The sequence below is a fragment of the Oncorhynchus keta genome, chromosome 2 (genome assembly GCF_023373465.1).
Source record: "Oncorhynchus keta strain PuntledgeMale-10-30-2019 chromosome 2, Oket_V2, whole genome shotgun sequence".
Classification (NCBI taxonomy): Eukaryota; Metazoa; Chordata; class Actinopteri; order Salmoniformes; family Salmonidae; genus Oncorhynchus; species Oncorhynchus keta.
This window is the reverse complement of record NC_068422.1, coordinates 22,253,489-22,265,397: the sequence shown is the minus strand read 5'-3', so window position 1 is coordinate 22,265,397 and position 11,909 is coordinate 22,253,489. Positions and strand designations below refer to the sequence as shown.

General features: G+C 43.5%; 1 protein-coding gene across 1 annotated transcript in view; it reads left to right on the top strand.

Moving 5' to 3' along the window:
• The first annotated feature begins 4,393 nt into the window (after positions 1 to 4,393).
• LOC118397918 (Na(+)/H(+) exchange regulatory cofactor NHE-RF1-like) overlaps positions 4,394 to 11,909 on the top strand; it is a 31,237-nt gene continuing 23,721 nt past the window's right edge. The window contains exon 1 of the mRNA XM_035792777.2: positions 4,394 to 5,079. Within this exon, the coding sequence (XP_035648670.1) occupies positions 4,645 to 5,079 (435 nt within the window). The 5' untranslated portion in view covers positions 4,394 to 4,644. The remainder of the gene's footprint in view (positions 5,080 to 11,909) is intronic.

The window sequence follows — 11,909 nt, the reverse complement described above, 5'->3', positions numbered from 1 at the left end:
ATTTCAGCACACTAAGTCAAACAGATCAAGAGGTATAAACATGCCCTTTATAATGCCACCGTGAAGTCGATATGAATGTTCTTGCATATGTTGTCTTGACAGGATTTGCAACACGTGTACCACAATTTGTTACAATACAAATAACCTTGACTGATTTACAGTGCCTTCAGAAAGTATTCAGACCCCTTCACTTTTTCCACATTTAGTTATGTTACAGCCTTATTCTTAAATGGATTAAATAAAACAAATTCCGCAGCAATCATACACACAATACCACATAATGACAATGCAAAAGCAGGTTTTTAGAAATGTTTGCAAATGTATTAAAAATAAAAAAACAGAAATACCTTATTTACATAAGTATTCAGACCCTTTGCTATGAGACTCAAAATTGAGTTCAGGTGCATCCTGTTTCCATTGATCATCCTTGAGATGTTTCTTCAACTTGATTGGAGTCCACCTGTGGTAAATTTAATTGATTGGACAGGATTTGGAGACACAGGCACACACCTGTCTATATAAGGTCCAACAGTTGACATTGCATGTCAGCGCAAAAACCAAGCCATGAAGTCGAAGGAATTGTCTGTAGAGCGCCAAGACAGGATTGTGTCAAGACACAGATCTCGGGAAAGGTACCAAAAATGTCTGCAAGCCCATAATCTACTTGACAAGTAATAGCCTAGGTGACAACTTTTGTTCATAGAGGAATTTAAAGGCAGCCCATAGGCTGTCTGATAAACTCAGTGACAGTGTTAGCCTCCCCATGATGTTCCGGTTTTGAGGGGAAATGGAAAGAGACACTTTTTGAAGTTAACAAGGGTTTTCACTAATTACCTCAGCCACAAAGTAAAAATTGGCAATATCGGAAAAATGTGCTTTTTGGTTTTAATTTTAAGGTTATGGTTAGGCATAAGTTTAGCAGTGTGGATAAGGTAGGGTTAGGTTTAAAATCTGATTTTTAAGAAAAATTGTAGAAATAGGCGGGTTTATGCTAAAGCCACTTTCTATCATTCTAAATTTCATCAGTTTGGATGAAACTCTTCAACCTTCTCCTCCATCCACTTTGAAAAGAAGGTTGACGACATCCACTCCTCATTCACTCAACCTATTGAGTCTACTGGTCACACTCTCAAAACTACCCTACGCCTTGACCTCTTTCTCCCCTCTTTCTCCAGATGAAATCCTGCAATTAGTGAGGTCCAGCCGCCCGACAACCTGCCCACTCTACCCCATCACTACCTCCCTTCTCCAGACCATCTATGAAGAGCTCCCTTCCCTCATCAACTCATCTCTGACCACAGTCCCCTCTGACTTCAAAATGGCCAGAGTCGCTCCCCTCCTCAAGAAACCAACAACTCTACAGACCAGTATCCCTTCTTTTCTTTACAAAACACTTGAGCGTGCTGTCTCTGACCAACTCTCTAGCTATCTCTCTCAGAAAGATCTTCTTGACCCTAACCAGTCAGGCTTCAAGACGAGTCACTCAAGCGAGACGGTTCTTCTGTGTCATGGAGTCTCTCTGCACTGCCAAAGCTGACACTCTCCTCTGTTTTCATCCTCCTAGATCTATCTGCTGACTTTGACACTGTGAGCCATCTGATCCTCCTCTCCACCCTCTCAGGGCCGGGCATCTCAGGTTCTGCACACTTTGGATTGCATCCTACCTGGCAGGCCGCTCCGATCTGTGTCTGCATCGGGTACTGTTGACAACTCCACGGTGTCCCCCTCCCAGAGTGCAAAGAACCATGGCATGACCCTGTCGTTCTCTGCAAACATGAAAGCAATGACTCGCTCCTGTAGGTTCATGAGCCACAATATCCGTAGAGTACAACCCTACCTCACACAGGAAGCTGCTCAAGTCCTAATCCAGGCACTTGCCATCTCCTGTTTGGATTACTGCAACTTGCTGTTGGCTGGGCTCCCCGCTTGTGCCATCAAACCCCTGCAACTTATCCAGAATTTTGCAGCCCGCCTTGTCTTCAACCTTTCCAAGTTCTCCCATGTCTCTCCACTCCTCCGCACACTCCACTGGCTTCCATGGTACTTCCCTACAGAGCAGCAAGTGGAACGGCCCCTCCCTTTCTTCAGGCTATGCTCAAACCCTACACTCCAACCCGAGCACTCCGTTCTGCCACCTCTGGTCTCTTGGCGAGGGCCTACCTCGTCAAAGAGTATCTTAAATAATCCCACCTGCTAAATGACTAAAATGGAAATGATTGGGAGTCCCATAGGGCAGCATACATTTGGCCCAGCGTTGGCCAGGGTAAGCTGTCATTGTAAATAAGAATTTGTTCCTAACTGAATTGCCTAGTTAAATTTGGACCATTCTTTATACGCATGAGAAATTGTTGAGTGTGAAAATCCCAGCAGCTTTGCAGTTCTTGACACAAACCAGAGTGCATGGCACTTGCTATCATACCCCATTCAAAGGCACTCAAATATGTTGTCTTGCTCAATCACTCTCCGATTGGCACACATACACAATCCATGTCTCAAGGCTTAAAAATCCTTCTTTAACTTGTGTCCTCCCCTCAATAAGGGATCTTAGCTTTCACCTGGTCAGTATATGTCATGGAAAGAGCAGGTGCTCTTAATTGTTTTTATACTCAGTGTGTGTCTCTATAATGCGATATCTTAACCGCCATCGATAAGAAACATTACTGTGCAGCCGTATTCATTGATCTGGCCAAGGCTTTCGACTCTGTCAATCACCACATCCTCATCGGCAGACTCGACAGCCTTGGTTTCTCAAATGATTGCCTCGCCTGGTTCACCAACTACTTCTCTGATAGAGTTCAGTGTGTCAAATCGGAGGGTCTGCTGTCCGGACCTCTGGCAGTCTCTATGGGGGTGCCACAGGGTTCAATTCTTGGACCGACTCTCTTCTCTGTATACATCAATGAGGTCGCTCTTGCTGCTGGTGAGTCTCTGATCCACCTCTACGCAGACGACACCATTCTGTATACTTCTGGCCCTTCTTTGGACACTGTGTTAACAACCCTCCAGGCAAGCTTCAATGCCATACAACTCTCCTTCCGTGGCCTCCAATTGCTCTTAAATACAAGTAAAACTAAATGCATGCTCTTCAACCGATCTCTACCTGCACCTGCCTGCCTGTCCAACATCACTACTCTGGACGGCTCTGACTTAGAATACGTGGACAACTACAAATACTTAGGTGTCTGGTTAGACTGTAAACTCTCCTTCCAGACCCATATCAAACATCTCCAATCCAAAGTTAAATCTAGAATTGGCTTCCTATTTCGCAACAAAGCATCCTTCACTCATGCTGCCAAACATACCCTTGTAAAACTGACCATCCTACCAATCCTCGACTTTGGCGATGTCATTTACAAAATAGCCTCCAATACCCTACTCAATAAATTGGATGCAGTCTATCACAGTGCAATCCGTTTTGTCACCAAAGCCCCATATACTACCCACCATTGCGACCTGTACGCTCTCGTTGGCTGGCCCTCGCTTCATACTCGTCACCAAACCCACTGGCTCCATGTCATCTACAAGACCCTGCTAGGTAAAGTCCCCCCTTATCTCAGCTCGCTGGTCACCATAGCATCTCCCACCTGTAGCACACGCTCCAGCAGGTATATCTCTCTAGTCACCCCCAAAACCAATGATTTCTTTGGCCGCCTCTCCTTCCAGTTCTCTGCTGCCAATGACTGGAACGAACTACAAAAATCTCTGAAACTGGAAACACTTAAATCCCTCACTAGCTTTAAGCACAAACTGTCAGAGCAGCTCACAGATTACTGCACCTGTACATAGCCCACCTATAATTTAGCCCAAACAACTACCTCTTTCCCTACTGTATTTAATTAATTAATTAATTTAGCTCCTTTGCACCTCATTATTTTTATTTCTACTTTGCACATTCTTCCATTGCAAATCTACCATTCCAGTGTTTTACTTGCTATATTGTATTTACTTTGCCACCATGGCCTTTTTTGCCTTTACCTCCCTTATCTCACCTCATTTGCTCACATCGTATATAGACTTGTTTATACTGTATTATTGACTGTATGTTTGTTTTACTCCATGTGCAACTCTGTGTCGTTGTATGTGTCGAACTGCTTTGCTTTATCTTGGCCAGGTCGCAATTGTAAATGAGAACTTGTTCTCAACTTGCCTACCTGGTTAAATAAAGGTTAAATAAATAAAACAAAAAATAAAAATAAAAATGCGTGAGAATACTTTGGAACAGATTTTTGGCTCAGAAAATTTGGGGAACCCTTGCCAGTTGGGGAACCCTGGTTCTCGTTTCAGGCATTTATTTAAAAACTTACATTCGTATAAAACAGCGTTTTCCTAAAGGAGATTACTGATTGGTCTTGTCACCTGTCAGACCAGAACGCGTCACCGTCAACTTTAAAAACTTAGCCCAGTTGATTTGAACACACATGCAATACTTATTTTGTGGGTCTTGCAAGTGCTGTTCAAGCACAGTTACTTGATTTCAACGTTTCTGTGAGGACCTTACCCGAAGCACAAGTGAAAGGTTTCAGCTAACAGAAAGTAAATTGTCATAGTGACACGTCGTGCGAATTAGTCTGTCTAATTTATTTTCGCTTGTTTGTTGTCCACTTTTCATTTCTTTGTTGTGACTATTTGATCAGCGGCAACATTATGTCAAATCTCCGGCCAAGACTTTGTGTTTTAGGAAAGGGGTCGAATGGCTACGGCTTTCATCTGCATGGTGAGAAAGGGAAAACTGGACAGTTTGTCCGACTCGTAGAACCAGACTCTCCCGCCGCCGCCGCCGGTCTCTTCGCCGGGGACCTACTGACGTTCGTTAACGGGGACAGCGTGGAGAGCGAGAGCCACCAGCAGGTCGTTGCCCGGATACGAGCCACAGTGGGCAGCCTCGAGCTGATCGTGGTAGACGCTAAAACGGCAGAGGTACTAAATAAGCACAGTTTAAAGTGCCGTAAAGAGTATGTCACGGAGGGGATCCCGTTACCAGGGGAAGCAGCGAAAAGCAATGGGACCTCGAGAGAGACGACCCCTATACCGGCAGAGAACGGAAACCTCTCCCTACAGAGGCTGAGTGTCAACACCAAGGTAAAATGGACTTCAAGAAAAGTTTTTATTTTTTTTATTTTTTTTTATCTCCTTTAGGTTAATTTCGCAGAATTACATTTTATGTGGGCAATTTTCATAGGCCTTGTCATGGGATTGGATAGCTGACCAGGGGGCTACTACTTGCTGTCAACACATTGAATTGCAATAGAGATGTAGCCTACATCCTACCCTTGTAGTATGGAGGCTACACTGTGAACTATATTTTACCTACAGTGTTATGAATTAAGTGTGGTTTCCACTGCACACAACGTTACCCTTTCTAAGGTCCAACAGGTGCCTATCTTTTACTTACTCTCATTTTACTTACTGGCCACTCCTCATAGCCTGGTTCCTCTCTAGGTTTCTTCCTAGGTTTTGGCCTTTCTAGGGAGTTTTTCCTAGCCACTGTGGTTCTACACCTGCATTGCTTGCTGTTTGGGGGTTTAGGCTGGGTTTCTGTACAGCACTTTAATATATAATCTAATGTAAGGGCTATATAAATAAATTAGATTTGATTATGTGACAAGGACAGACACTGGTAGTGATGTATGCATATTTATATCTAATTTGATCTATCGAGAAAAGCTTTTATATTTGTTTAAATCTCTTATCAGAAGGCTATACAGACAACAACTACATAGCTGATATTTCCTTATCTGAGCTGGAGTGTTTGGTTAAAAGGCATGCTTGAAAGGTCTTGTGAAAATTGTCAGAGACCTCAGTGGAATGCCACTGAACAGTTCTGTCTACCTGTTGGGTAGTCATTGTGTTAAATGGGTTCCTATTCTCTTCTAAAGCCCATGTTCAGGTTTGGCTTGTCAGACCAGATCTAGAGCCATGGCCCTGATGTTCCAAGCACTCCTGATGTCATGTTCATGTCTTCTGTCGGGATTGTAACATGAGCTGTTTTATGAGCCTTCGGCTAAACTGGCAACACTTGAGATGCTGTTACAGTAGACCTATATCTGTTTTATGCAAATTATATTCCCTCTGGGTATGCTGTCTAAATCTAGGGTTTGTTAGTTCTGTGTCTGTCACTAGAAGCTAGGCCATATTTGTAAGCTCCATATGTCACGTTGAAGTTGGAAGTTGAAATACACTTAGGTTGGAGTCATTAACTAATTTTCCAACCACTCCACAAATGTATTGTTAACAATCTATAGTTTTGCAAGTCTGTTAGGATGCATGCAGGGGGGAAGAGGGGGGGGGCTTGTGGCCCCTTAAATGTGAGTTATGTATTAATTTTTACATAACTACTTGTTGCTATCTGTTATTAGTCGGTGGCAATGATGATGATTATGAACATGGTCTTTTGCCTGCAATGCAGTGAAGAAATGATGACAACAATAACGTCTAATGTAACTGGCCCCTCTAACAGTACAACTGTCCCCCCCCAGTTGAATTGGTCTAGAACTGCCACTGGATGCATGACACAAGTAATTTTTCCAACAATTGTTTAAGGCAGAATATTTCACTGTATCACAATTCCAGTGGGTCAGAAGTTTACATACACTAAGTTGGCTGTGCTTTTAAACAGCTTGGAAATGTCAGAAAATGATGTCATGGCTTTAGAAGCTTCTGGTAGACTAATTCGCATCATTTGAGTCAATTGGAGGTGTACATTTGGATGTATTTCAAGGCCTACCTTCAAACTTAGTGCCTCTTTGCTTGACATCGTGGGAAAATTAAAAGAAATCAGCCAAGACCTCAGAAACAAATGGTGGACCGCCGCAAGTCTGGTTCATCGTTGGGAGCAATTTCCAAACGCCTGAAGGTACCACATTCCTCTGCACAAACAATAGTACGCAAGTATAAACACCATCGGACCACTCAGCCATCATACCGCTCAGGAAGGAGATTAATGTGCTTTGGTGTGTAAAGTGCAAATCAATCCCAGAACGACAGCAAAGGACCTTGTGAAGCTGCTGGAGGAAACGGGTACAAAAGTATCTATATCCACAGTAAAACGAGTCCTATGTCGACACAACCTGAAAGGCCACTCAGCAAGGAAGAAGCCACTGCTCCAAAACCGCCATTAAGCCACTGCTCCAAAAAACCAGACTACAGTTTGCAACTGCACATGGGGACAAAGATGGTACTTTTTGGAGAAATGTCCTCTGGTCTGATGAAACAAAAATAGAACTGTTTGGCCATAATGACCAATGTTATGTTTGGAGGAAAAAGGGGGAGGCTTGCAAGCCGAAGACCACCATCCCATCCGTGAAGCACGGGGGTGGCAGCATCATGTTGTGGGGGTGCTTTGCTGCTGGAGGGACTGGTGCACTTCACAAAATAGATGGCATCATGAGGAGAGGAATTTGATGTGGATATATTGAAGCAACATCTCAAGACATCAGTCAGCAAGTTAAAGCTTAGTCGCAAATGGGTCTTCAAAATGGACAATGACCCCAAGCATACTTCCAAAGTTGTGGCAAAAGGGCTTAAGGACGACAAAGTCAAGGTATTGGAGTGGCCATCACAAAGCCTTGACCTCAATCTCAAAGAAAATGTGTGGGCTGAACAGAAAGTGTGTGCGAGCAAGGAGGCCTACAAACCTGACACAGTAACACCAGCTCTGTCAGGAGGAATGGGCCAAAATTTACCCAACTTATTGTGGAAGGCTACCCGACACGTTTGACCCAAGTTAAACTATTTAAAGGCAATGCTACCAAATACTAATTGAGTGTATGTAAACTTCTGACCCACTGGGAATGTGATGAAAGAAATAAAAGCTGAAACCATTCTCTACTATTATTCTGACATTTCACATTCTTAAAATAAAGTGGTGATCCTAACTGACCTAAGACAGGGAATTTTTACTTGGATTAAATGTCAGGAATTGTGAAACTGAGTTTACATGTTCTTAGCTAAGGTGTATATAAACTTCTGACTTCACCTGTATGTTTGTATTGTGTAGACTGTAGAGCATCAACAGACCGACATGCTTACAAGGGCTGTTATTCTGTTAGAGAGAACTGAAGTCCACCACATAACCATCATGTCCCTTAACAGTCCATAGAGTTAGAGACAACACCTGTCTGCTTACTGTCCCAATAAGCAATGTGATCAGCACAACATAGACACTATGAATATGGCTCTTATTTCCTGAGTCGGAGTGCTCATATAGGATCAGCCCCCCCCAGTCCATGTCATCTTATTCAATTTAATCTAAAAGGCAACATTGATCACAGATCAGCACTAGTACTTTGAGATGGTTTATGAATATGGGTCCAGCACAAAATGGCTACCAATCCATCTTTAACGATCACGAGGCTACCCTGGGGTTGCGAGTTCAAACCCCCGAGCTGACAAGGTACAAATCTGTCGTTCTGCCCCTGAACAGGCAGTTAACCCACTGTTCCTAGGCCGTCATTGAAAATAAGAATTTGTTCTTAACTGACTTGCCTGGTTAAACAAAGGTTAAATAAAAAATCTATGTGTAAGCCAGAAAGCTCCTTGTTTTCCCAAGGTCGGAATATCAGGAATTCCTTATTAATCAGAACTTTTATCTCTGAGAAAGTGACAGCTGAGCTCTAACATACTGACTCCTCCCTGGTTCCATCCCTCAACCTCTCCACCCCTCTGTACCTCACCAGCCTCATACAGTGGGTTATGAAATGCTTTTTTATATGGTAATTCATCTGTGAGTGTGCAGAGGTCAGTCACATAGGCAGAACTTGTACAACGTATTTGTGTAGCCGTGTTAGGCAGTGCAAGGTCTACCTTCCTGATTTATAGTTATTGTGCAACAGCGGCACAAATGGGAAATGAAGAAATCAGATCACTCTCGGCTTGCCTTGATGTGTAGCTAGTGTTTCCACGGAATCATAGTGCGCATCCCAAATGGCACACTATTCATGTACTGTAGGGATGAATGTGCCATTTGGGACGAACACAAAAGTTCTTTTAAATAGTGGGTCCCACAAGGGCCTTGAGTTTTTCCTTACCACATGACCTGAACTGAACAAATTCTGGCTTCTGTAAATAGGAGGGTTTCATGGTCTGTTCATCCTGATCTGTCATATTCCGTCTCTGATGTGTTCCGACTATAGAGATGTATAGAGATCTCTACTTGGAAATAACCTGTTTTTGCATGGACATTGCCATTGAGGGCTTCCACAATTTTTTAAAGTAGTCAACTGGGTGGAGATTCCTATGGGTTCGAGCGAACAGCCAATAATCAAAGCATTGTCTTCAAATTGGTTTGTCTAGTTTGTAAATGGCTTTAAGCTATATTACATTTGAGTCATTAGGCAGATGCTCTTATTCAAAGGGACTTAGTTAATGCATTCATTTTAAGATAGCTAACTAGGCGTATGGTGCAAGTCACTACTTCACAGGAGAGGGAAACAGTTTATTTTTGATAAAAATGTATTTTTTGGCAGGAATGCCTTCTGGAACATGTGAATGTTCATGTGCCTTAATAACAAACTTGTATGGCATTTGTAGCTAGCTACATGTCGAAGCAAGTAACAATTTTACTGTACCGTTTACACCTGTATCCTGTGCATGTGACGACTAAACTTTTTTTAAATTTGATCAAGTGTGTGTTTACCAGAGACGGTATTGTGAAGAACAACATGCACCAAAGTCAAATTAGAATATAACGTTAGGCCAATGAGACAGTGGCCAAGTTCTAAAATTCTCTGGTTGAATGCCCTGCTTTTTAATTTGTCACACTCACAACAGTAAGCTATTTTCTGTAATTAACTTGTAATTAATGATCTTGTTGTTTATTTTCCTGTAATAATGAATACATATTAGCTGAAGTTAAGACGTTGTCCGCTATGATATGGGCTTTATTTGAACTGGCTAACCAGCTAACTTAACATTAGCTAGCTAACAAGCTAGAAACAAACCAGAACATTGTTTAGAAAGTTGCTTTTAGTTGCCTGGTTTGCTAGATTGACATACTAAATTCACTTTTAAATAGATGGTTTAATTTGTGTTAAAATACAGTTATGCTATTTTGGACCACCAGCCCGCTGATGTCATGCAGCCTGTCGTTTTTGTTTTATACTTTTTCATAACGACAAGTTTGATGTTGGACGACAATAGAATGTTCATGTCGATTTTAGAAGTAGTATCAACCAGCCTTTAATTGTTTAGTACACTACCGTACTCACTGTTTAGCACATGGCCTCATGTTAGTCCTTAAAGAGATGGGTGGGGCTAAGGCTTAAGAGGGTGTGAATGATGCTGAATGGGTATAGACAAAGAGCTCTCCAGTAGGTGTACCAAAACAGTCAAGTGCCAAGTGGGGTTACAAGTTTATCACCTTTCAAAGCAGAATACTTTCCCATTATTTTATCAACGGTAGTGTTTGATATACAATTTTCATTTTGAGTCGCTACTTTTATCAAATGTAAAAAATAAATCACTTTTTTTTGTTGGGGGGGGAGAAGTGTTCTATGGTATTATTTAGGATACTCTTTGAAGAGATAGGGTTTCAGTTTCTGGAAGATTGGTAGGGACCTGTCCTAGCATCAGGGGAAAACTGGTTCCACCATTGAGGTGCCAGGAGGGGTGGGAGGGCCAAGAGATCAGAGGTGACAGACCGGCGTACTCCAATTGGGGTGTAGGGTTTGAGCATAGCCTGAAGGTATGGAGGGGAGGGGCAGTTCCTCTTGCTGCTCCATAGGCAAGTACCATGGTCTTGTTGTGGATGCGAGCTTCAACTGGAAGCCAGTGGTGTGTGTGTGTGTGTGGTGTGTGTGTGTGTGTGTGTGTGTGGAAGAGAGTGATGACATGGTAGAACTTGAAGGTGTTACCAGGCGGGCTGCAGCATTCTGGAGAAGTGCCATTTAACCCTGGCAACAAGTGGGCAGCCCAGCTAACAGCGAATTGCTGTAGTTCAGACGAGAGATGACAAGTGCCTGGATTAGGACCTGCGCCGCTTCATGTGTGAGGTAGGGTCGTACTTTACGGATGTTGTAGTACATGAACCTGCAGGAGGGAGTCACTGATTTGATGTTAGCAGAGAACGTTAGGGTGTTGTCCAGGGCCATGCCCTGGACAACACCCACGGTGGACACTGGAGTTGTCAACCATGATGGGCAGGCCTTCCCCGGGAAGGGAAGCAGCTTCATCTTGTTGAGCTTGAGGTGTTGGACCAACATCTGCCAGATATGTGTGTGTGGCCACCTGGGTATCTGAAGGAGGAAAGTAGTGTCATCCGCATAGCAACAATGGCAGAGACCATGTGAGGATATGAGTGACTTGGATGTATAGAGCGAAGAAGAGGGCCTAGAGCTGAGGTCTGGGGGACACCAGTAGTGAGTTTGTGGTGCAGACACAGAGCCTCTCCTTGTCACCAGGTATGAGCGGTCTGTCAGGTAGGATGCATTCCAAGAGTGTGCAGAGCTTGAGACACCCAGCCCTGGGGGAGGGAGAGCTCTCAAGTGTTTTGGAAAGAAAATAAAGGAGACTGCTCATCTCTGTATCACAGAGGCTCTCCGCACCGACAAAGCGTACTCTCCTCTTTTCTCATCCTTCTAGGTTTGTAGTTTTTCATGTCAGAGGAGTCGAGTGTTGGTTTCTTGAAGAGGGGAGTGACTCTGGACATTTTAAAGTCCGAGGGTACGCAGCCTCTGGTCAGCGATGAGGGAAGTGAGGAATGGGATAAGGTCTCGAAGAGGGAATGGTGTCAAGAGGGCAGGTTGCCGGGTGGCCTGACCTCACTAGTTGCAGGATTTCATCTGGAGAAAGAGGTCAAGTGTGAATGGGACCAGTGGACTCTATGTTGAGTTAATGAGGAGTGGATGTTGTCAACCTTCTTTTCAAAGTGGTTGACAAAGTCATCTGTGGAGGATTAAGGCGGGAGGAGAAGG